A 26,401-nucleotide genomic window follows, 5' to 3' on the forward strand; every position below is an offset into this window, starting at 1 on the left:
GTAAATATTGAATATAATGTAAAAATATCTAAAGCTTTTTTGACCCTTTCTACCAAGTAGTCAAAGTACTTACTTAGCTAATACTTTAAAATTAAAATCAAAGTTGATGGAGAGCTATATTCAATTAACAATTAATTAATGGATTAAAAAATTAATAATTAATTAGTACTTTTTTTTAAGTAATCAATCAATGACATTATGAGCTTGTTTTTTTTTTTTTTTCTTTTAAGAGAGAGAAGTGTCACCATCATAACTAAACGACCAGCAATCTAAAGGGGGACTTAATAGTACGACAGATCAAAACGAAAATTCAATTCAATTAAATATCAAATGGGCAGTGGGCCCCACGTAAATTAACGAAATTTGGAGGGTATTTTGGTCACTTTGCACGATCCTCTGGCTCCCCTTAACTGTCTCAAACACAGAGTTGATCAAATTTTCATACTTAACCGCCTGTGTGTATAATATATATACAAAGTGTGTAGAGTCCAAATCTAAATCTGGGAACTATCATTTTTCGATTCCATTTCTTCCCTGTCTGAACGACTTCTCTAGCTTGTCTTCGTCTTTTCTCCGCTTCATCTCCCACCAATTTCGTAAGTTGTTTTCTTCACTCATTCCTCTGTTTTCCTCTGTTTCTCTCCAGTTCTGTATGATCTGGGTGCTACCCCATTTGGTGTTTCTTAATTTTGCCGAGAAAAGGTTTGAAATTTGGGCTAATGGGGGGTTCTTGTGATCTGGGTGTTGCTCCTTTTCGTTGGATCTGTGGTCAGTGGTGATTATGGGGATATTTTTGTTTTGGTGATTAAGTTGTGTCTTGATCCACGTGATCGTTTCACCTGAAGCTTGTGAAACAATCAGATCTGTGCTGGATTTGTGATTCTGAAGCTAGGGTAATTGGTTCTGTGAGAAATTCTTTGCATTTCGTGGTGTTTGTGCGGAATCTGAGCTGTGATTTGTGTTGTTTTTGTTTGTCTTATTTGACTTTATTTTATTTGCGTGTGTTTTTATAGCTTTAAATATTCCCTTGTTTGTTTTTTCCTGGGTGTTGATATAAACAACGAAGAATGATAAATAGTGGATTGGTTATTGACTTATTGTATTTTTTCTTATTAACGAACTGGATCAAGAAAATATGTTCCTATATTCCTTTTTTTTGCTTTGCTTTACTCTCTCTCTTCTTTCTATTGGACTTGTTGTGTGAGCTTTTTAGCTATACTCTGTGGATCATTTACCTACAGATGGAAAATTTCCTAATGGTTTATTTAACCGTGCACACAAGGCAGGGAGGTTTCAAACTATCACCTCCTGCAATGCTACCCAAACTTATGTCATAGTTGCTTGATTTCCTCACACCACTGTCTTATTGACTTATTATCCAGAACTTAGCTTACCTTCAATTTGAAAATGGTTTTTTCTGTTTAGGATTAAATATGTTTTTAGTCTATGAACAAATTTTACTTGATTTTAGTTCCTGAAATTTTTTTTCATGAAAAAAAAAATTTGACCTCAAGGACCAAAATGTTTATGGGAGGAAAAGTTTAAGGACTAAAAGTGATCCAGAAACTAAAATTAGTAAAAAAAATTTAGTTTAGAGACTAAAAATGAAAATCAGCAAATGTTCGAAAACTAAAAACATATTTAATTCTTCTGTTTATGATAGGATGAACAATTGTTGTGACATGCAATGTTTTATTTTACTTCATGTGATTATTTGGTGAAAAATGGATATGTTGATTCTTATATCTTGGTGATTGTGATTTTCCTTTTATTTTTTTTGTAGAAGTGCGGGCCATGGCTACGCATACCCCAAAAAATATCCTCATTACTGGGGCTGCTGGATTCATTGCATCTCATGTTGCCAACCGCCTTATCCGAAACTATCCACAGTACAAAATTGTTGTTCTTGACAAACTTGATTATTGTTCAAATCTGAAGAACCTCATTCCTTCAAAATCGTCTCCCAACTTCAAGTTTGTGAAGGGAGATATTGGCAGTGCTGACCTAGTCAACTACCTTCTCATCACTGAGTCCATTGACACAATAATGCATTTTGCTGCTCAAACTCATGTTGACAACTCGTTTGGCAACAGCTTCGAGTTCACCAAGAACAACATATATGGTACTCATGTCCTATTAGAAGCCTGCAAGGTAACTGGCCAGATCAAAAGGTTCATCCATGTGAGCACTGATGAGGTCTATGGAGAGACAGATGAGGATGCTGTTGTTGGAAACCATGAGGCTTCTCAGTTACTTCCCACAAATCCATATTCTGCAACAAAAGCTGGGGCAGAAATGCTTGTCATGGCATATGGCAGATCATATGGGTTGCCTGTGATCACGACACGCGGAAACAATGTTTATGGGCCTAATCAGTTTCCGGAGAAGTTAATTCCAAAGTTCATTCTCCTTGCTATGCAAGGCAAGCCTCTTCCGATCCATGGGGATGGTTCTAATGTGAGGAGTTATTTATATTGTGAAGATGTTGCAGAGGCTTTTGAGGTTATCCTTCACAAGGGAGAGGTTGGACATGTTTACAACATTGGTACTAAGAAGGAAAGGAGAGTTATCGATGTTGCCAAAGATATATGCAGGCTTTTCTCGAAGGACCCGGATACTTGTATAAAATTTGTAGAGAACAGGCCATTTAATGACCAGAGATACTTTCTTGATGATGAAAAGCTGAAGATCTTGGGTTGGTCTGAGAGGACCACTTGGGAAGAGGGCTTGAAGAAAACCATGGACTGGTATATCAACAATCCTGATTGGTGGGGTGATGTCAGTGGTGCATTGCTTCCTCATCCAAGGATGCTGATGATGCCTGGTGGATTGGAGAGACATTTTGATGGATCTGATGAAGAAAAACCTTCAACATATGTCTCGACTAATACTCGGATGGTGGTTCCATCATCCAAGAATGTTGGCTCCTCACAGAAACATAATCTCAAGTTCTTGATCTATGGCAGAACAGGTTGGATTGGGGGCTTGCTGGGGAAATTGTGTGAAAAGCAAGGGATTCCATATGAATATGGAAAAGGGCGCTTAGAGGACCGTTCATCACTCGTGGCTGACATTCAGAATGTGAAGCCAACACACATTTTTAATGCAGCAGGAGTGACTGGCAGACCCAATGTTGATTGGTGTGAATCTCATAAAACTGAAACCATCCGTGCCAACGTTGCTGGGACTTTAACATTGGCTGATGTCAGCAGAGAGCATGGACTCTTGATGATAAATTATGCTACTGGGTGCATATTTGAGTATGATGAGGCTCATCCAGAGGGTTCTGGCATTGGTTTTAAGGAGGAAGACAAACCCAATTTCATTGGTTCTTTCTACTCCAAAACTAAGGCTATGGTAAGCTTACTTTCAAGTTACATGTTATTTTGCTTTATTTCCTTTTCACTATGACTATAACCACATCTGATAACATGGATGTGAATTTTTCCCAGGTTGAAGAGCTCTTGAAAGAATATGACAATGTATGCACCCTTAGGGTTCGCATGCCGATTTCATCCGACTTGAGTAATCCACGCAACTTCATCACCAAGATTTCTCGCTACAACAAAGTAGTCAACATTCCAAACAGCATGACTATTTTGGATGAACTTCTGCCAATTTCAATTGAGATGGCAAAGCGAAACCTGAGGGGCATCTATAACTTCACAAACCCTGGTGCTGTGAGCCACAATGAGATTCTAGAGATGTACAGGGATTACATTGATCCAAACTTCAAGTGGGTTAACTTCACACTTGAAGAGCAAGCCAAGGTGATCGTTGCTCCACGTAGCAACAACGAGATGGATGCATCCAAGTTGAAGAAAGAGTTCCCAGAGATTCTTTCCATCAAGGAATCACTGATCAAGTATGTCTTTGAGCCCAACAAGAAATCTGCATAGTTAAGTAGTTTCATGTTTTAGACATCACAGACTATGCATTTTTGTGGCGGGCTACATAGATCACTCATTAATTCATTGTTATTTCATTTGGTTTGATAAGAACCACACCACAAAAACAGCTAGCCATGTAGTTCTTGCTCTTTTAGCTATAAGTAATTCCAGTTTCAACATATAGTTCCAGCATGTACTGTGTTTAGAGGGTGACAAGTATTATGATTTGGACCAGATGTGGTTCTAAGTTAACATTTCTGCCTCATTATTCTAGTTTATAGTGTCCTCTGTTATGAGCAAACCTTAGATAGGGTTTTGTTACCAAAAAACTTACTAGCATCTTTTGCATCCTGGAAGACATGTATTCTTTTATTTCTCATATATATCCTTTTTTGTGGGACATGCAGTTATGCTTTTATCGTATTTGCATTGTATATTTTTATTTGTCTGAGAATCGAATTCGGTACCAAAGAGATTTACAATACAAACGTACTTCCTCAACTAAGTGAGCTAAACCTCCTTAGCACTGCTCAAATATTCATTTAATTTCCTTCTCTTAAAGTTAAGAGCTAGTGTTGTATAGCACTTGAAGACGTTGAAAATACAAAATATGACAATACATAAATTATTTAGTTTGGAATGAACCAAAGGTATATACGCAAGGTCTTGTGAAGAGAGACATAGACAAGGACATGGGCAAGTAGGATCATCATGTTTAAAGACTTTTTTGTGCCTAGTTACGTGAGATGTGAAAATCTGGCGATACGTTATTTTCATTTAACAAATTTAATTATCTTAACAATCATATTGTATATTAAATTTATCAAACGATGTGATAGTATATTATTAAATATTAATGTAATTTTTTTTATACTAATAATACATATCAAAATGAATTAGATAGCATTGATAAGATAGATGATTTTTTTTATAAAGATCAAATTCAATGCATTTATTATTTTATTGAGGATATAAATAAAAAATGAATGATATATTTTATTATGCATATTTTGATATGGTTTCATGTTTTTTTTTTTAAAAATCTTAATATATACTATTATATATAAGTATTTAATTTTTACGTTATTCGATTTGATTAGTCTAACTAATTAAGCCAATAGAATATGACAACTTTTTCTGCTAATCCTTTCAAATATAATTGTATATAATTTATAAATATATGACTAACAATGTTATAAAGTAATTAGAATATTTAATAGCAGTTAAATTTATTTCACAAATAAGTTAATAATATGATGTTATAGTTTGCCACTAGTGTTTAACTGCACATATAAATATGATTATTGTTAGAGTTAATAACCTATACACTGTCAGTGTAAAGTTTTTTTACACTGACAACTAATTATATCTTTTAATTGTGTCATGTCATTGTTAAAAATAAATGTATTTACAATGACATGGCACAATTAGAAGATATAATTAGTTGTCAGTATAAAAAAACTTTACACTAAAAGTGTATAGGTGATTAACTCTTATTGTTATCTAACAAGTAATTAAGAATAAACGAACTTAATCATATATAATTATTAAAACATGGTTAATAATATCTTGGGAGTTATGCAGTAAAAAAATCCTCAAGTTATTAAAATATTTACTTGTAATTGACTTTATTTCAGAAGTAATTAATAACACATAAGATTATTGACCGTTAGAAATAATGTGTAGTTAAAAATAAATTAATTGTATATAATTGATGTGGATGTGATTAACAGGTCATATAATTATTAAAGTATCTAAGTGTAGTTAACTTTATCTCACAAATGTGATTAATAATATAATAAAGCTATTGAAATTTCTTTAATAAATCGTTTGTAATACAAAATTAGCTATATATAGTAGGTGCGCTAAGATACTATTGCTGACCTAAGCAAAAGTGTATGTGGGGCTCTTTGGCCTGCCAAAACCAAATTCATGTTGTTCCTAATTCTCTTGGGCTGTGGGCGTAAATTAACATATATATATATATATATATAAATAATTAAAATCTTGTGCACATCATTGAAATAATTATGAAACCTTGCAAGAAAAGGCTATTCTCTAATGCAGAACAAAAGCAAATTTAACTAAATGAACATGTACAAGAAATTCTGAGACTAAAATTGCTCTAACTTGCAATATGGGCATTTGAAGGAAGCAGGATTGGTAGTATATACCGAATTGCGAAGGTGGGAAGTATCCTAAGATGCAAAAATATGTAATCTTAACCCTTGGCATTCGCTAGATCCTTCAGAAATGCAACAACCTCCTCTGAGGATCCAAGTGTATACCGAGCATTTGTCTGTGTTCTTCCAACAGCACATGAGAAGTAATTCTCCTTCTTCAGGTCAAGAACATTCCAAGAGATCTTTTCAGGGACTGGCCTACGTGGTGCACGGCACATATGGTTATTTATTTTCTTCTCCACTGCTCGTTGTCCCTTATTTTGGGATGATGATTTTGCTCCATTTTTACTAGCTGGGATCTTCACTGATGATATCCTGTCAACAGGGAACTTAACTCCTTCTGTTACCTTACTTCGTGGAAGACCGAATCCATTAGAAGGTAACTCTGGCTCAAAAAACGCGTATATATCTTCATCCTGCTGCAACCGATCGTGTTAAATTCGATTGCGTGCAATGAGGCTGTTTGGATACAACTTAATGTTTTTGAGAGTTTTTCTATTGAAAAAAACTCCTTATTTTCAATAGAGAATCTCTTCTAAACTTATATCCAAACAGGTTTAAAATCATTCCGCAAAATAACTTTCAAATGTTCATGAGCAGATGAGCTAATTTTGAAACATGAAAAACATATATTAGCATCGGCCTTTTAATAGAAGTAACTAGCCTTCAGACGTGGAAGAATGAGCCAAGAGCGGAAGACATCAAACACGTCCACTTGCATTCACCAATAGAAACAAAAGTATGATTTTGATTTAACAACCACTTTGCTTTACATGTCTGGGATAATGTTATTTCATCACATGCTACAATCTCAAAGGAAGCTTAACCAACATATTGGCGGCAAGTGTAAAAGATTTAACAGAGGTTGAGGTAGGCAGCACATAAAACAAATGATAGTGGAGTAGTTCAAAAGTAAGGAAAAATCAAAAACCCTTCAATGGATCAAGAGTTCTCAACATAATACGTAGATTTAATGGATATGCAGTGAAACAGGACAGTAGCAATGGTAACTTGCAAGCCCAGTGGTAACTAATGAAATCTTTGTTTTTGTACCTCAGGAAAGCATGTTTGAATTTAAATCTAGAATGTTCACTAAATTTTGAGCTTCCACTTTTTCCATTTTATCACTTAAGTTTGTGCAGTAAAAGGCATTGAGGTCAAGGTTAAAGCTTATACTAGACACTTGCATGGTAAGGAAACAAATTACAATTAAAAATTGCCACATGTGAAAGCATGCTCAAAAGGACATGAAAAACAAACACAAGTTCTCATTAGTTACCTTAGTCAGAAAATGTCCTATACATAGAACGTAATCAATTGGTGTTGTCATGGATTTACTGTGGACAATCTCACCTAGAATGCGGTCAATAGCTGCGCCCTGATTGAATATAAGATAGATGTATATATTTAAATCACCATCAAAATTTTTATGCGAAAACAGAACTCAGAAAAATTAATTACTAACACGACATTACCTTTGTAACATTAGCAGCTCGCACCTCCACAGATCGGCTCCCTTGAACAACTTCAACTGATGCATTAGAAATTGGACCTGTCCAGAGATGCTGCAGCATGTCCCTTGCTTGGAGTCTTCCAAACTCAACATCTATATCATGGTGAGAGTATCAATAACAGGAGAAACAGTAACCAAAACACAAAAAAGTCTCTCTACACACAACTCAAGCACCTGCATGTCTGTAACTCCATACAAGTGAAGCATCCCTTTCCTCGAAATGTGATCGAGGTGTTCTTTCTGTAAAGTACTCAAAAACATGCTGCAAGCATATGATCATCAATGTAACTCGATATCGTGAAGGGGAAAGGCAACCAAAACAATTGAAACTTCAAATAAGCACCTTCACGCTTTCAACCCATTCCATATTCAATTGCTCTGGCATTGTTGTCATCCATTCTCCCTTTGAAGGGTTTAAAAACATCCCATTCTCTGCTGCCAGCCAGATGTCATATTCTTTGAAGTTCTGTAACAGCAATAAGTTAAAATTGGATCAACTAGTTCATAAAGAAGAAAGTAATGTACCAAGAATTATTACTTCATCTAGAACTGTCCTACAGCTTCCACTAAGCACAACAACTGTAGTCTTTGGGTCACTGCAAAGTTCTGCCAAGGGTTGTTTCAGTTCTGGATGCACTGTGAGTTCCGTTTCATCATATTGATCACCTTTTCTTTCAACTGGTTCAGTTAGAGTTCCATTGAAACCCTGCAGTGTGTATCACCATCACCAATGTGAAGGGAAAATGTCAAAAATTATGGAAAATGCTAGAGCTCATGATTTAATATAGTGAAACATTAAAAACAACAAAATATATTGAAACATGACATTCATCTCTTGATGTCTCTTGATTCCCTGACTACTTTTACATCTAAGAATGCCATACTTGTTCACAATTTCTAGTATTGAGATACTACCATTATCTTCCCTAATCAGGCATCTTGTTTGTCTTCTATAAACAACCACGTTATTCCAAGTCTATTATGAATTTTCAGACAATAAGAATTGGGCAGTTTATAAAAAAATTCTATCTATTTCTTGCAAATTTCCCCATTAGAACTTCCCTGAAGCAATAAAACTGTTCCATGTCTGATAATCTTTTATATTTTTTGGCGAATAAATATCTCATAACTTTGTCATCTTCAAGCTACGTTTATCCACATTTGACGTTTGAGTTTTTATAATATTTAGTCATTTTGTTCCACACTGAGTTTGATTTGGTTCAAAAGATGGAGGAAGAACATGCAGTTACGAGAAAATGGCTTAATTTACAACTTTTCCCCCTTTTCAATTTCAACAGATGACTCATTCCAGTAATACACTTCAGGTCTAGCTTCCATTACAACCTTCCTAGTTTTCATCACAATAAGAACTAGTAAGTGTTTCACCGGATCTGATACCATTTATAAAACAACCTAGTGCTTTTCTCTTCCCTTTTTTTGTTGCATAGGGTATCCTCCAGCTGAGAACCCTCGAGGCATGAAGATCCATTTAAGGGACTAGCCTCTCCTAACTAATGTTCTTCCATACATACAGACTTGAGTATCGAACCCCTGACCACATGTTTAAGGAGCATAATTATCTGTCTACTATGTTACACTTACACCATGTTGGTAGTGTTCTTCTCTTTCTAAAGTAGCTAGTAGGTAGCATTCAGACATTTACTAAGATAGTAAAATACTCGGAGAAAACATAAAGGTTTAAAAGGGTTACTTAAGATCAGTATTCAAATAAGACATAAGCTTAATGGGAAGACAGCATACCAAAATAAGCAACCGGTTTTTTGACTGCAAATAACGTTCAACTGCAGTCTTGGTTGGGAGCCCTGGTGGAACTTGTTTTGTCCTTAGCTGTGCCTCAACAACAGTATCATTTAGTTCACTGCAAATATTAAAAGATAAAGATCACCAAGGTATCCTGGATCTATCTTACAAATACAAGCAGGAGATTGTTTCTTAATAACATGTTTTGGTTCATGATCAGAATCAGGTATCTGCACATTGTAAAGAACGTATAAAGAATAACAAAAAGGACTAAAGAATTGCAGAAAGAAAATGGTTGTCTTGCAGAACTTCGAGGGTCTGCACCTCCCAAAGCCCAAAGGCCACAATCCTCTTACAAAAATATGACAAGCTCCCTTTCCCTCTCAGCACCTTCTTATTTATAGGCAATATGCCTAAACTAACTATCTCCCATAACTAACTAACAGAAAGGGGATACCTAACACACATCTTTCTACTATTCATAAAATTACAGCATGACCAATAAATTGATAGGAAATGAGAGTTAGGGGCAGTTATGACAGTTTTGTGATAGCAAATCAATTGATAAAAGTATTAAAATTGAACGCTGAAATCACACACGACAATATACTTGCTGTCCCAGAGAGTCAATATTTCTAAGGTATTGAAGTTGAACAATCTAAAGATAGACTCGTGATTTTCCAAAGGAAGTATGCGCTTGGCATCCTCGAAAAATCAAGTTAATGAGTATAATTAATTAGGCAAATCAAGAAAATAATTTCCAGTATTGTTTAAGAAAAAACCACGAGGACAGAAGTGCAGATTAAATTCGAAAAACATATATCAATAAGCTGTAAAAGGATAGATCACCCTCATTATAAATGACAAGGTTCTAATGAATAAGACTGGATATCAGGAAAAAATACTATGTATATGTCTACCTTACAAAAGTTTCTGCCCATTCCTGAGCAGTGTGGGATTTTACATGATGAAAGTTATGTTTATGCCTCTTCTCTCGTTCTGCCGATGACATATTCAGAGCCTTTTTAATTGCATCAGCTACGTCTGTGATGTTCCAAGGGTTGACCAGAATTGCTCCAGCACCAAGTGACTGTGCAGCACCAGCAAACTACAAGAAGAATACTAATGTTAGATCGAGAGAATACTTGTTTATTTAATGCAATTGTAAATCATCCCGTTGAGTATAGATATCTAGTTAAAAGGAATAAATATGCAAAAGCTTAGTTTAAAAAACCATAGATGAGAAGCATTGAGAGCCTTCTATAAATAGAGACCTAAAAGCTTGACAGGAATGAAGAGATGAAACTTTGTATCTAATTTGTCCAAACTACTTCAAATAGTAAAAGTATAAGTACAGAGAATACTAATATTTTTACAACGAGGGCAAGTTGTTTCAGGCAATGAATTCTTGATGTTTTGGTTGATTACTCAATTTATTGCAAGTGCAATAACCTAAAGACAGGATTTTAGGGGGAAAGTTTCATCCACTAACATTTGAATCTATTCTTCATCAACTATTCAACATTAACATGGCATCAAATGAGAGATTAAAGAAAAGACAAATACACTATAAAGTTTCAGTAATTACTTCGCTAAGAATGAGAACCCCTTTCTTTTTATCTTGGCAGGCCACAAATTCGTAACTTACTAGATTCATTCCATCCCTCAAAGAAGTGACAAGTGCTACATCTGGGTAAGAAACAGGAAGTATGTACACACTATTAGCAGAAAAATTGCAATAAAATAATTGAATATCTTCAATAAACAAACTTATTCCTTCAAGGACAATTGAGACTTCAGGGAAACATGTAATAAATTAGGGTTTTATAAACTTATGGCAGTACTCTAGACATATTTGGCATACTTTGATCTATTCCCAAATATACTGTCCCAAAATATAATTTTTTAAACCTAACTTTAATTCCCAAAATGTTAAAAAAGTTTGTATTTGTTATAAATATCATATAGATATTTAATGGGTTCCAAAAATATGTCAATTGTATCTTGATATTTATTTCCTTATTTTCTTATTTCCGGGTGATTAGAGAATGTACTAAAACACAATCAACATACAAATTCTCTCTCTTTCAACTTGGTATAGCTCTTCATCATGGGAGCTCTGTTTCTGCTGCTCTATTCCAGCAAGCCACTACTCATTGTCACCCCCTTCAGGACTGCTAGTCAGGCCAATAGGAGTACCTTTCCTCTTGCGGTCAGGCCTAGGGGTTTTGGGGTTGATCTCTGCCCCACGGGCGCCTCCCTTCCTACTTGACAGTGCAAACATAGACAGGCTCATCAGAGTCCCCCTGTCCATTCTAGGGATTCATTTCACCAATTTTTGTGTTATGTGCTCCAAATCTACATCAAATCTCTTTCTAATTTTTTTTCTTGGCTGCATTTTCTGTGAAAACTTACTACGTAATGATGGTCGAGGATATTGACTTGATAATTACAACTATCTACAATGGGCACAATACTATTCTAAAAGGGCGTATGAAGCTAAGCCTATTGAAAGGGGTGGTCCACCTCAAGATGACATGAGGTTTGAAGCTTACGATAATGAGGATTCTCATATCAAGACATGGTTGTGGAACTCTATGACGCATGGAATAAGCTGAATTGTATGTTCTATCCCTCGGTACGTGAAAAATCTTAGTGAGACTTGCTCCATGAAGAAAGGCATTGCTGCCTGCTATGATGTTAAGAACAGGTTCTATGTCAAGAATCAAAATTAATTATCATACATTTATTGGAGTGGTTTACAGGCAAATAATATCAATTCTAGAGGAAAACAGTATCCTTTAATCATGTGTATTTAATGTATTGTGCCTAAATAATCTCCATGTTGTATTCCAACACACATGTTAAGCCTATCATGTCTATATTTTCTTTCTTTCAACATGACATCTAGATCTTCATAGAGGCATCCCAAGATCTGTGCCTGCTCGATGGACCCACTGTCCCATGAGACAATTTATATTGTGCCCACCCTGTTTTCAGTGCCACCATCCACCGCCGCAACTCTGGCAACCTTTTTGGCACTCAATCACCCCATTTGGTACACCATTCACAATCTACATGACACCGTCAACAGTGTCACAAACGACTAGTCCATGATGTTGGAATACAAACCAAGTCTACATCATTGGAATATGATGATAATCATGTATTTATAAAGTACACACATACTCCATTAATTTGAGGCCTTTGCATGATGAACAAAGACAAAATTATGAGGGTTTAAGCCAAAACCGAACAATATCATATCAATGAGAAGATATGTGAAATACTCTAGTCGGACTTCTAACATCACGTTATGCATTATTGGTCAAGGGTACAAAGACCATCTCATTGATACTTAGATGAATAAGTAAGCATTTACAAATCATGCAAAGCACATGCTGATTCACACGTGTAAAGCTATCTTGGCATTCGCTGACTATTGATTAATGAAAAATTGACATTAAAAGTTACACACTGGACTTTGTTAAAGAATAAAAGAAATCTAAATGCACAAAAAGTGTACCTGTAACAGCATACAAACCACATAGTTCATAAAAATCAAGAGAGCGATCCTGCAGGCATAGCAAATTCATTAAATTTTAGCATTGTAACGTGATTAATAATTAATAAAGGATGCAGATTGATCATCAAAATAAGCATAAAAATATATTAAATTATATTTTTTGGTCTTTTCTCTTAATTTTTAGATTCATTTTGATCTTTTATATGTTAAAATGTTTATTTTAATCTTTTATCTTTTATATTTGAATCAATTTAATCATTTTAAAATAATGATCATTTTCAATTTTGTGACATGATTTTGAATTGGTTTTTGATTGATTTAAGAGATGAAACTTGTAACATCAGGTTCACCCATATGAAAACTATGAAATGTAATTCATGTTTAAATTTAAAATGGTCATAAACATAGTAAAAATTATATGAAAAATATATATGAACAGTTAAAAAATAATATGAAATTAGATTATTTGAAAATTTCAATTTTCACCATGTTTATAATAATTTTGGTTTGAACTTCAATTGCATTTGAAAGTTTTCATATAAATGAATTTTATGAGATAAGTTTTAAGTTTTGAATTAGTCAAAAAAGGATTCAAATGGACTAAATTGACTTAAATTTAGGAGATAAAGGAACAAAATGAACATTTTAAAAAATGAATGACCAAAATGAATATAAAAAGTAAATAAAGGACTAAAAGTATAATTTAGGCTAAAAAACATAATATTTTTTTTTATATTTGATGTCAAGACTTGTCCAATATTAAAAGTACATAGTTCTGAATTCGGAAGTAAATGAATTGAGTTATTCTTTCACTATTTGACTTGTTAAAAGCTAAATCAAACTTGTTTGTTTGAAGTAAAATTTCAAATTTAAGTTGGGTTATATCACTAAGTCAAGTTCAAGATGCACATTAAAAGTTCTCTCTCTCTCTCTCTCTCTCTCTCTCTCTCTATATATATATATATATATATATATCCATCTATCTATCTATCTATCTATCTATCTATCTATTTATTTATCTATATTCAACAAGAAAAAATAATTTTAAATTAGTTATATATCGTGTTGGTATTGCGGATTGGTAAATTGTATTTCTATCTAGAGAATTGTAATTTTATTTATTACTATCAAATCCAGTATCAACTACTTATCTTCTATTCTAGCATTAAAATGTACACTAAATATTGAACTAAGAAAAATAAAATATATTTAAGTAAATGTTCATTGTCTAATAAAGGAAAAGAAAAAATCAAACCAAAAACAAACTTAACAAGTGAAACTCAAACTTCATATTTCTAAACAAGTCAAACCTAAGCTTTAAATTTGGCACTTTTAAGAGCAAGTGCACAACTTGTTTATAACATTTATTATGAATTAAAATCTTTCCTTGGTCCATGTTAGCTTTTCATACATCAACTGTATCAAATTCAATATAAACAAGGAAGAAAATTTTAATTTGATTGAAGTCAAATTTTATTCAATAAAGAGAAAAACTTTGCAATCAGTGTTATTATCAATAGCTGATTATTAATCCATTTGGATAAAGTTCTCATGTTTTAAAATTAAAAATTAGACACCACATTAGTTGAAAGTACATATACACCATATCCAAATCTGAAAAGATACCATTCTTCTAATTTGCAAAGGCATGGTTGCAAGTATAGTATACAAGATAATAAGATACATAGCTGCTATTTCTGAAGAATTTAGGATATAAACTACTAAAAACATATTTACATACACAAAAATTAGTGTAAAATTACATTAATATGCTTTCATTGTACTAAGAACAGAAATGCAAAAACTTTAAATGCTTTAAAGGAGTTCAAACATGTTTGCATGGTCACCATGATCGACCAAAAAATATTAAAAAGAGCACCTACGTGGGATGTTTGGTACAAAACTACAGATACATACCCAATACAGAGAATATAGATACAATTGAAATTTTGAATAATGCATTTAGCTGATGTTACATAAATAAGCGGCACAGAGCACAATTTTGACATTTTCACTTTTCACTCATTGGAAGTATGAAAATCAACACCCTTTCAATTCAAAGCAATCTGACAGTTAATTTATAGTTGCACCAATTAACAAGTTGATTTTACACAACTTAATATCTTCAGAGTTCAGACCAGCCTGATATTAATTTTTACTCATTTTCAATTGAGCAATTAACGTGAATTCAACCAAGGTTTGTTTGCTACAGTTCTTATGAGCAGGGCACGTCAAATGAACCCAGTATGGAGTCCAGCACAGAAAAAGGTCCCACAGTTCATACGTTGTCTCAAACATTTTTTTTTTATATTCAACTATTACTGCTGAAATAGATAATCTAACAAGATATAAGTAATATTAAAAGAAAAGATAAATCTTGTATTGTATATTCCCATTGCAATAATGGATCATCAGATGATCACTGTTTTAAGAACGCACCAGGTGATGTATGGGAACAGCAGTCAGTGTTCCAAACCGGCCATTGATGCGACCAACAATTTCATGGACCTGGCTTGTAAGCTTTTGATCTGTAAATATGAAAGAAATAAAAAAAGGTTATGGGCAAATTATGGCTGTTGAATATATAAAATTATTATTGGGCTTCCCCCTAAACTGCTTAAGATTTTTGTAAAGTTGGTCACAACACCAGTTAAGCATAATAACACATAGGAGTGTCAAAGTTGGGTTGACCCACATGGCCCATATGTTGTCAAAGTTGACTTGGGTTCACTTTTCAACCCACCAACCGCACAACCCAACAGGTTAAATGGTGGATTGGGTTGACAAATTGGATTAGTCCAATTTTTTCCTTGACTTCTATCTATTGATACTGACTCTTGATATTTTATTTGTGGTTCTTTTGTGTATTAAGATTTATTTATGATTTTATTTTTATTGATAGACTTATTGGTGGTTGTAATTTAGACTAATTTTAATGTTGTTAATAGACTTATTTTATTGTTATTGATGAACTTATTATCCCATTAAACATTTGATTCATTACTAGTTTTATAACATTTTTCTCTTTTTTAGTTATATTTTATCATAAATTTTGAAAAAATGGATTCAACCCAACTCAACCCTTTTTTCAATAAGTTGGGTTTTGGCCCTTTCCCCACAAAAAAACATCCCAAACTGTCACGAATATAAAAGGACTGCTGAATCTCTTCCTACTAGCTTAAGCTTTTGGGAGACTCTTTCTTTAACATGGTACTATGGCCTTTATGACCAAGTGGTCAAAAGTTTGATCCTCGCCACCACGGCATCACCTAACAGCATAAGATTTTAAGAGAGCTAGTATTTAACACATACTATCAAAAAGGGGAGAAAACTGTACAACTCAAGACCCCAAATGTTGGACTCAATAATTGAAAACTCATAAGTTGTTATACATTTACTAGAATTGTCTAGGTTATAGACCAGATTGGAAGAACAATATATCAACTACGCAGGTTTCCCCCTAACAAAAAAATTTCCTCCTTCAAAACTCCTGTAACAACAAAGTGATACCCTAACTACCTCCTACAGGTCTGTCATACCTTATATATAACAATATAACCATCACATCTTAAAACATAACTGGCTAACAGAATTTGGCCAATCACCCAACAAAAACACAAAATACATAAAATGCAGAGTAAATGAAATAGCATGATTAAATTGTTGTGAGCACATTATATTGATAATGTACCCAATTTTCAGTGCAACACATTTTTCATTTATGAAAATCTTTATACATGAATTTGAAAATGCAATATGTAAGCTTATATACTATTGTACAATGCAAGAAAACTCAAAAATGATTCATTTCTTTTTTCCATTTGTGTAAAAAGACTTTCATTTTTAACAATAAATATCAAAAACTACAAAGGAACAGAAAACATTAGATTTTCATTTCATATAAACAGAAAATTGATCTTCTAATTCTTGAAACAATAGGAGTATCTATATTGGGTCAGGATCCATTGAAACTATGATGTCAAATTAGTGAAATGACACCTTCAATAATTTTTTATAGAATGCAAATTTAACTGATCCAACTGCTATATTTAATAATATTAACTCATGATCATGCATATCATATTTCAAGATTTGGACTTTTCTAAATATGTTATCTAATAATGGATATTTACATGTATTTTCAATATCATTTTATATGTTGAAATAAAGTGGTAAGATGAATTACCAAATAATTTTAGAATTATATCCAATTTTGTATACTTGATATAATTAGTAATTGTTAGGATCGTGTAAATATAGTATGTGTGTATAATAGGATTAATTAGATTGATTCTATATTTATGTAATTAGCCAAAAATAGGTAACTGAATATTCTGTAATTATGTACTCTTTATTATAAATTCAATAGCTCCACAAAGCTCTAAACACGTGAAATTCATCCTATGCTCTCTTGTTCAACATGGTATCTAGAGCCTAACAACAAGTTGATTCTATGATATCGCGATGAACCCATCAATACCTAAAATTTTCTTCGAAAACTATGTTTTTAGTCTAGTTTTCAAATTTCCCTCCTTTGCTCATGTCACAGTGCAGTGTTGTCGCCACTACCAATTTATCTAATTAGTTTCATACCTTTATGGCATCTCATGGTGTTTTACATCAAACTTCTTATCCTTATACCCCCTAACATAATAGGGTTAATGAATAGACATTTTCTTGAAATGACTTGGATTCTTCTTCTCCACTCCCATGTCCCTCATCAATTATCGGGTGATGTTGTGCTTGTTGTGTGTTACATCATCAATTGCATGCCTTCTTCCATTCTAAAAGGTAAAATTCGCCATCAAGATCTATATCCTTATTATCCTCTTCATCTTTTACCTCCTAGGGTCTTTGGTTCTACATGTTTTGCTCATGCCCTTGGTCTTGGCATTGACAAACTCTCTCCTTGGTCTCACAAGTGTGTTTTTCTTAGATACCCATTGTTTTAAGAAGGGTACAAGTGTTATTCTCCTACTCTTTGCAAGTATATCATCTCTATCATGTTATCTTCTTTGAATTTGTTCCATTTGTTGCGTTTGGAGCATCTACATCTAAGACTTCTCCTTCTTTGACTGACTCTCCAACAGTCTTTTTTTGTCCTCCAAAGGAATCTCCATCCCCTCTAGACCCATCTCCTCCACCCTTGCAGGTCTATCAATGTTGTACTCATCTTGTATTGCCACCACAAAGCGCCAACAACGTTGCAGACTTACCTTAGGAGACCCCTCCTTTGCCTCATCCTCTAGTCCCTCCTCCTGAGTCTAATATTCCCATTGCACTTCGAAAAGTATATGTTCTACTCGTAATCCCTCTCCCCATTACATTTCTTTGAGTTATGACTGTCTTTCTCCTTCTTATTATTCTTGTCTTTCCTCCTTGTCCTTTGTTTCTATTCCTAAGAATGCAAGTGATGCCTTTGCCCATCCAAGATGGAAACAAGCTATGATAGATGAGATGTGTATATTACGGAGTAGTAGAACTTGGGACCTCGTTCCTTTACCACCTAGGAAATTTGTTGTTAGTTGTTGATGGGTCTATATGGTGAAGGTTGGCCCAAATGATAAGGTTGACAAGCTCAAGGCTCGTCTCCTTGCAAAAGGCTATACTCAGATCTTCAGGTTGAATTATGAAGGCACTTTTTCTCCAATTGCCAAAAATGCCCTCTATGTGACTATTTTTGTCCATTGCTGCTATTAGTCATTGGTTTCTCTATCAATTGGACATCAAGAATGTTTTTTTACATGGTGACCTTCTTAAGGAAGTCTATATGGAGCAACCTCCTTGCTTTATTACTCAAGGGGAGTCTTCTGGTCTTGTGTACTAATTGTGAAAATCTTTATATGGTCTCAAGCAGTCACCTAGGGCATGGTTTAGTAGATTTAACACTATGATTTAACAATTTGGCATAACACAGAGCGAGGCTAACCATTTTGTCTTTTATCGTCACTTTGTTGTTGGTTGCATCTACCTGGTTGTCTATGTAGATGATATTGTCATCACAGGTAGTGATCACTTTGGCATCACACAAGTAAAACAGCGTCTCTTCAAGCATTTTCAAACAAAGGATCTTGCAAACTCAAATATTTCTTGAGAATAGAGGTAGTTTAGTCCAACAATGGGATCATCATATCCCAAAGGAAGTATGGAATGGATATTTTGGAAGAAACATGAATGTTAAATTCCAAGACAATCGACACTCCAATAGATCCTAATGTCAAGCTCCTACCAAATCAGGGGGAGCCTCTGCCAAACCTTGAGAGGTACAGACGATTAGTTGGAAAGTTGAACTACCTCACTTTTACCAGTTCAGATATCTCATTTCAGTGAGTGTAGTACATCAATTCCTCAACTCTCCATGTAAAGAACATAGGGACTAAATGACTCGCATTGTTCGATATATCAAAGGAGCTTCCATAAAGGTTTTTTGTATAAGGACAAAGGACATAGTCAAGTTGTTGGGTATTCTAATACAAATTGGGTAGGCTCCCCTATTGATAGGAGGTCTACTTCAAGGTACTATATGTTTGTTGGAGGTAACCTTGTCTCTTTGAAAAGAAAGAAACAAAATGTTGTCAAATCTAGTGCAAAGGCAGAATATCGAGCTATGGCTATAGCTAGTCAGGCGCTTATATGGCTCAAACAATTGCTTTAGATCTAAAGTTTGGAGAGGTCACACAAATGTCACTTATATGTGATAATCAAGTTGTCGTGCATATAGTCTCAAATCCAGTATTCCATGAGAGGACAAAGCATATTGAAGTTGATTGCAACTTTGTTAGAGAGAAAGTCATGGCAGGAGAAATATCTACTAGTTTTGTCCGTTCTAATGATCAACTAGTAGATGTATTCACTAAGGCACTAAGGGATCCTCGGATTAAATACATATGTAACAAGCTTGGTGCATATGACCTATATGCCCCAACTTGAGAGGGAGTGTTAGAATCATGTAAATATAGTAACTGTGTATAATAGGATTAATTAGATTGATTCTATATTTATGTAATTAGCCAAAAATAGGTAATTGAATATCCTGTAATTATGTACTCTTTATTATAAATTCAATAGTTCCATTGTGCTCCTAACACACAAAATTCATCCTATGCTCTCTTGTTTAACAGTAAAATCATCAAATGTAATAGTTAGATCCATCGAATTTGCCTTCTATAAAAAATTATTGAAGTTGTCATTTCACTAATATGATACCATAGTATCAACGGATCCTAACCCCCCCTCCACACACACACACATATATAGACCTTATTTTACTTGCTATCTAAAGATGTAACAAGAGGAAAATGAAATAATAATAGTAGCATACACTCAGGAACATCTGTTCTTGTTGGCACGGCAATTTGAAGCAGAACAACTTTTTCATGCCAACCAACATTCTCTTCCAAAAACTTTTCAAATGCTAGAATTTTTTGAGGGATTCCCTTAATCATATCAAGGCGATCCACACCTAACATTACCTGTCAAGCACGGGAAAAAGGTTAAGGAATAATCAAATAGTATAGAAACAAATTAAAGTAGCACTTGGCGGCTCTAGGGGCCATAAGAGAATGTCATGACATGTCATGCCAAACAAATACAATTTTATAACACAGTCACTCTATTAATACTAGAAGAATGGAACATATTTTTTATAAATAAATTTTAAAAAATATCATATTAATATCACATAGTGATAGCATGAAAAATAGTTGGCACAGATTAATGCTGATAGCTTTCTGCAGAAACACATTGCAGAAGGATCTGATCAAGAAATGATAGAGTACCTCCAAACAATTTCAGCCCTCTTCATTTTGTAATAAGAAATATGAGATTTTGGTTTTAGAAAGAAGAAATTTTGTTGCCTAACTCTTTGCTCCTAAATCATTTCTGTTAAAGAATCTAAGCAATTTGGTCATCTGAAAATTCAAAAGACCAACAGATAGAGGGTCCTATGAGAAAAGTGGAATGGAAGATAGCCCGACTAAAACGAGTAGAGTTAGACCAAATAGAATTATATGAGAAAGCATTAAACAGGACCTTGATGTAAATGCTTTTTTCTAAAATTTTGGTTCTTGATAAAGCATGATAGCATGATTAGAAGTATCTAGCCAACCAGGGATGGATCCATAAGATGTATAAGGCAGGTACCAATGAAGTATTTTTTTTTAAAATACATATATTTATATATACACAAAAATAATTTAAATTATTAATTTAAACATTAATTAAAGTTTAAAAACTATTTAATAAAGTTTTGAAGCTTATAATAATAATTTAAAAATAATTTAAAAGAATTTGTATATTTTTTATTTTAATTAATTACTAAGGTACTTAATCTATGGAAGATATTGATAATACAAATAGTAGTAAAATGTATTTGTTTATTTTATACCAAATTTGTTTGGATGACCATGTTAAAAATTTAAAGTGAGAGTATGTGATAGTGATACATCTTTGTTGGAACTCAAACTCATATACAAAGCCTTTATTAATTTTCTTTCTCTCAGAATAGTTTTTATTCCTTCAAACTCATATATTATATATAATTTTGTATATACTAAATCCATGGAGGAAGGGGAGGCTACGGCACACGGGTGCCTTCCCCTGAATCTGTCATTGATCCAACCTCACCAATTGTAATAAGTAATAATTAATAAGGCTTGGTTTTTGTTATATTAACATGAGAAAAACACAACAGGAAACTAGGCCCTGCAAACCTAGCAAATGGAGGTTCTAACAGGTTAAAATTGCCTATAACAACCAATAAATTAAAACTGCAAATATTTCAGAAATTAACCTCTAAAATGAATTAAGCAAAGTCTATCTAGAGGGACCCATAAGTTGAAGGCAGCAACACTATAGTCAAATAATGATGAATAATTATGTGTATAGAGAAAGGACTTTGAGGTCATGTTGAATTTCTCATGATTCTATAAGAATAAATTATAAGGATGATGCCTTTTTTCTGTTTTCTTTCTTTATAATTTCTTCCAAATGATATTATGATAGCAAGTTACTCAAGTTGAAAGCATGTATCTATAATTCTTTAAAGTACTTAATTTATCCCAAATTTTCATTACTCTATTTAGTCCGTAATCTATAATAGAAAAATAATAAATCAGAGACAATCTCAATTAAGAGGACCTACATGTACAATACAATATAAGATATAATTTAAAACAGCAGTTAATACAAAGTATAAGATGCACCTTTCTTCCTTTAAATCTCTCTTGTAAATTTTTGATGTGTGTCTTGACTTGAGGAAGGTCAAGTGCACGTATGAAGCGTTCTGAGTCTATACCTATTGGAAACTGACATGCAGGGGTAAAAGAAGTAAATAAATAGTTCTAATGTTAAGTTCATCATGTTAACTGGTTTGGTTAAAGCCAAAGAATTGTTATAATAAAAATGTTTTATGAAAGCTTGCTGTAAAAGTTCAATAGATAATTTTGAATGTAGACAAGAAGCATGGTCATTATAGATGTATTTCATGAACACGTACTGCAGCAACTCGAGTCAGCTTCCCTTGATTCTCAACCCCTTCAGGCGTTCCCTCAAGTCCAAGAATGCGAGTACATGCACTAACAAAATGCCGTGCATAATCGTAGGTGTGAAAACTACTCAACAAAAATAACATTTATCCAAGTCAGAAGCGATGGCAACATAAGAAAATGAAAGTATTAAACTGGAAAATACAACATATAGCATAAAAGGAATCATAAAGTTCAGAGCCTAATGAGAAGAAAGAGTGTCAAACTGAACTGGAAATATAAGAACCTGCAGAGTCATTGATGTTGTAGACTGTCATTCAACACTATTATTTGGGCATTATATCTATGTATTATGTATGGGATAAACAAGATGTATTATGTATAGAATAAACAAGATGTGGTGTGGTCATAGCTTTAGCCTCTTTTTAGTTCAGAGGAACATGATTTTCTATCAATTGTAATTCGGTCCTCAAAATAAATGCTCGAGTTAAGTGGTTGACTGCCACCTCATGCATAACTAGTGGTTTATGGCTTGTACCAACAGTGAATTCAGCACAGGTAAAATGTCTTACTTATTGCTAAATAAGCATATATAGGCATATGGAGTTTTATGCACAACTCCTCATGCCCAAACCATCCAGGTTCACATAAAACAATCTTATTGCAAAAGCATGCCCATATCAAACACATTCTTAAGTAACAAAATTTGATGAATAAAAAAAACTTAAATAAAGGAACAAATTGTAATTTACCCAACCAAATCAGCTGCAAGAACAGCATGCAGGAGGTCTGAACGAGATGGCAATGTCCTGTGAATTTCAGAAGATGGAAATGGGGTATGCAGAAACCAGCCAACTTTCATTTTGCGGTTATGATTCTTTAAGCATTGTGGAAGAAACATAAGATGGTAATCATGGCACCAAACAACATCACCCTCTTCATAGTGCTTGTTTACAACGGCGGCAAACATTTCATTTGCTTTCTTATATGCTTGAAACTGAGATTGGAAACCTCGTGTGGTAGCAAGGCGGTCTTCTTGTGGAAGTCCAAGGTAATGAAAAAGGGGCCACAAAATGTTGTTGCAATAGCCATTATAATATTGATGAACAATCTCTTCATCAAGAAACACTGGGATACACCTCTGCAACACACGTAACAAGCAAGAGAACGATTAAAATAAAATATTAAAATTTACTTATGAAATGGCACAAAGGTAAATGCCAAAGTTATTTCTAACATTGTAATGCAGAAACTACTGTACCTTTTCGGCCAAAGCTTTTGTAAGTGCCTTTTGTCCAATCTCATCTGGCACATTGACACCAGCCCAACCTATCCACCTCGTCTCAAACTCATTCACACCTTTGTTTAAAGAAATTGTGGTGTTAGATAATTCTTTGCAAATTAGTATACCAAGTTCATGGCAAAATGTAACAAATGTATATTTTGGAACCCACTTTCTAAATCCGGTTACAGTTTAAAGCATTTAGCAATTTCAGAGCACAAATAGTAAAGCCTAAAAAATATAACAACAGCAACAAAACTTTATCTAAAGGTGAGGTTGGCTACATGGATGACAAAACATCCTTCAAAATTATAAAGGGTTTGTTTGATAAGTTTCTCTAGAAATACTTCAAGGAGAAAAAAATAGAAAGGAAAAATGAAAATAAACTTTTCTATAAACTAAATTTAACTTATGCATAAGTTAAAATTAAGATTTTGGAGAAGCTAATAGCTTCTACAAAAGTTCATGGAGAAATTTATCAAAATAAGTCCAAACTAAAAAGGGAAAAACGGAGAAGAAATACTATATCATCCACCACATACCTAAAAGAGCGCTCACCAAGCCACCAGCACTTATCTCCAAAGACCATGAATCCTCGCCTTTCCTAATTGCTGAGACTGGCAGCCTATTGGCTACCACCAAAAGCCGTTGTCTGAAAGGTTTTCCATCTTCCCTTACGCGGCCCTCACTAAGAGTCAGCGCTCCTTTCAGGAATCGTTCAACAGCATAGCAAGTAGCAGAGTTGTTATTATCTTCTCTTAAACGCAGGTCATGCTCAAAATATTCAGCAACCACATTATTATTATTATTATTATTATTATTATTATTATTATCAGGAGACTCATTTGAAAAACATGCCCTGCCGCTTTTCTTTTGCTCTCTTACTCTCATAAGTCGTTCATGACGACTTGGAAAACTATTAGAATTACCATTGCACTTATTCCCAGGGTTATGCTCACTCTGGAATCCAACCATTGAAGTCGAATTTCAATATTTAGCTGAAGTCAAACTTCCTTCCCTGCATTAAATAAAATAACAAAACAACCCCAATTCAGCCTCTAATGAAACACATTATAAACAGAGTGAAAGAAATTAAGCATTTAAAAGTGTCAACAAGAAAGTTTTCGAATCACGGAAAATCAAAATGAAACATATACAATAAAGAAAAAACAGCATCCACGAAATTACAAAAGGCAACAAGAAGGGGTGAACAGGGTGGGCCGATGAGTTGGAAATTTCACATTCATTAACTTGTATATATGCAACTGGAATTATCCGCATCTCTGGACTTGGTACATTCATGGAAATGGAATACAAAAAAGCAGAACAATAAGAACAGAGGAGGTGTTTTTTTTTATTATTTATAAAAATAACAAATATAATGTGAATGTTATATTGAAAATACTCGAGAAGCAAGAGCCGTCCATATGATGCGAATAGTGAAAACTTCTAAGAGCAGCAGTTACCGTGATATTACGAGCAAAATTATTCTGACTTGATGAGATGGAAGATAGCGTAGTAGGACAAAAAAAAAATATCAGAGGCGAATAGTGAAAATTGCATGAACAAGTTCAAATGGCCAGCTAAGGAGGCGCCTCGGAAATCAGGCTGAAAACAAAAAGACAATTCTGGTTTAATGTGTCAATTTACAGCTGGGTTAGGAGCAGAGGGTTTAAGTCATATAACGAGGCTACGTAGAGAGTGGGCAATCTGCAGAATCAAATGGTAGAAAAAGTGGGAGGAGAGAAAAAGAAAAAGCAGTAGAATCCTCGTGTAAGCTTTATAAGGCACATATAGCCTCATTGCCATGCAAGTGACACCCAGGATTGTGTTGAAAACAGAAAGAAAATATTTTACTCGAAAAAATGGATAAATTACTGGGCGTGAAAATTATTCTAGAACCAACCAGTTCTTAAGCCTGCAATGCAACTTCATCGTATTCTGGCCTTTTCCATGGCTTCTCTAAATTGAAATTTTTATTTTACAGAATCATACATTTATAATTATTAATAAAAAAATTAATAATTAAATATTGAAATCAAATTTAATATATAATAAATCTAAAATTAATTATAAATTTTTATTTATAAAAATTAAAATAACAACAACAGAATTCAAATATAAATTCTCTTGCCATTATTATATGTTATCTCTATTTTCTTTGTTATAAGAAAAGAAATTAATTTTTTACCAATTAAAAAATTAATTATTTATGTTAAATTTTATTATCTTCACAATAATCTTCTTAAATTATCTTATTATAAATGTTAGAAGAAAAAAAAGTTGTGCAATTAAAAAATCATGTATTGAAGGAAAGATATTTTATTATAAAAAAATATTATTAAATAATATAAGAGTAGTTAATATTTTTTGTATTTAAAAAAATATGTATTTTTATTTTATAAGAAGAATATCCTTTAAAAACTCTTTTTTCACTTAAAATTAGTTTTAAAAAAATCTTTATGAGAAAAAAAAAAATTAGCATTTCTCTCTTTAGACGTAATTTATTTATCCAGTAACAGTATGACAAAATTCAATACCAACTAAACAAACTCACTAAAACGCCCACTAGAACCAAAAAGTAAAAAAGAAAAATAAAATAACTTGCACGCATTATTAATATAAGTATTATTAATGTCTAATTAAAAATATAAGATTTTCCCAAAAGAAATATTGCGTGAAAAATTAAAATGTAAATATTTTTATATTATTGAATAATAAGAAATTATTATTAAAATAAATATTATAAAAATCAATAAAT

General features: G+C 33.3%; 2 protein-coding genes across 9 annotated transcripts in view; one reads left to right on the top strand and one right to left on the bottom strand.

Annotated features, from left to right (window-relative positions):
* The first annotated feature begins 434 nt into the window (after positions 1–434).
* RHM1 (rhamnose biosynthesis 1) lies at positions 435–4,292 on the top strand. 2 transcript variants are annotated; one of them, XM_020370718.3, is made up of 3 exons: positions 435–596; positions 1,784–3,357; positions 3,453–4,292. In XM_020370718.3, the coding sequence occupies exons 2-3, from the start codon at positions 1,795–1,797 to the stop codon at positions 3,897–3,899; spliced, it is 2,010 nt and encodes a 669-aa protein (XP_020226307.2). In that variant the 5' UTR covers positions 435–596; positions 1,784–1,794; the 3' UTR covers positions 3,900–4,292. The 2 variants fall into 2 exon arrangements, with proteins under 2 accessions (XP_020226307.2, XP_082921306.1); XM_083065180.1 differs by having other exon boundaries at positions 446–596; positions 1,787–3,357.
* Positions 4,293–5,909: 1,617 nt separating this feature from the next.
* Positions 5,910–26,401, bottom strand: part of TPS1 (trehalose-6-phosphate synthase) — a 29,520-nt gene continuing 9,028 nt past the window's right edge. Inside the window, exons 1-19 of one of the 7 annotated variants that reach the window (XM_083065888.1) lie at positions 25,107–25,453; positions 24,570–24,658; positions 24,183–24,344; positions 23,620–23,717; positions 23,111–23,499; positions 22,370–22,484; positions 22,077–22,178; positions 20,195–20,345; positions 15,313–15,401; positions 12,874–12,922; positions 10,936–11,036; positions 10,268–10,455; positions 9,348–9,465; positions 8,125–8,292; positions 7,930–8,052; positions 7,761–7,848; positions 7,549–7,679; positions 7,353–7,451; positions 5,910–6,492 (exon numbers count right to left, since the gene is read on the bottom strand). In XM_083065888.1, the coding sequence (XP_082922014.1) occupies positions 6,112–6,492; positions 7,353–7,451; positions 7,549–7,679; positions 7,761–7,848; positions 7,930–8,052; positions 8,125–8,292; positions 9,348–9,465; positions 10,268–10,455; positions 10,936–11,036; positions 12,874–12,922; positions 15,313–15,401; positions 20,195–20,345; positions 22,077–22,178; positions 22,370–22,484; positions 23,111–23,499; positions 23,620–23,717; positions 24,183–24,344; positions 24,570–24,615 (2,598 nt within the window). In that variant the 5' untranslated portion in view covers positions 24,616–24,658; positions 25,107–25,453 and the 3' untranslated portion in view covers positions 5,910–6,111. Of the gene's footprint in view, positions 6,493–7,352; positions 7,452–7,548; positions 7,680–7,760; positions 7,849–7,929; positions 8,053–8,124; positions 8,293–9,347; positions 9,466–10,267; positions 10,456–10,935; positions 11,037–12,873; positions 12,923–15,312; positions 15,402–20,194; positions 20,346–22,076; positions 22,179–22,369; positions 22,485–23,110; positions 23,500–23,619; positions 23,718–24,182; positions 24,659–24,828; positions 24,966–25,106; positions 25,459–26,401 lie in introns of those variants that run through there. The other 6 variants (XM_020370936.3, XM_020370933.3, XM_020370930.3 and 3 more) reach the window with 6 other exon arrangements.

The sequence above is a fragment of the Cajanus cajan genome, chromosome 10 (genome assembly GCF_000230855.2).
Source record: "Cajanus cajan strain Asha chromosome 10, NIPB_CcT2T_4, whole genome shotgun sequence".
Lineage (NCBI taxonomy): Eukaryota > Viridiplantae > Streptophyta > Magnoliopsida > Fabales > Fabaceae > Cajanus > Cajanus cajan.

Excerpts from the sequence above, each read along its gene's own strand:
- RHM1 (XM_020370718.3), top strand. The coding sequence starts at position 1,795 with ATGGCTACGCATACCCCAAAAAATATCCTCATTACTGGGGCTGCTGGA. Across the intron at positions 3,358-3,452 it reads ACTCCAAAACTAAGGCTATG|GTTGAAGAGCTCTTGAAAGA; the intron begins GTAAGCTTACTT and ends AATTTTTCCCAG.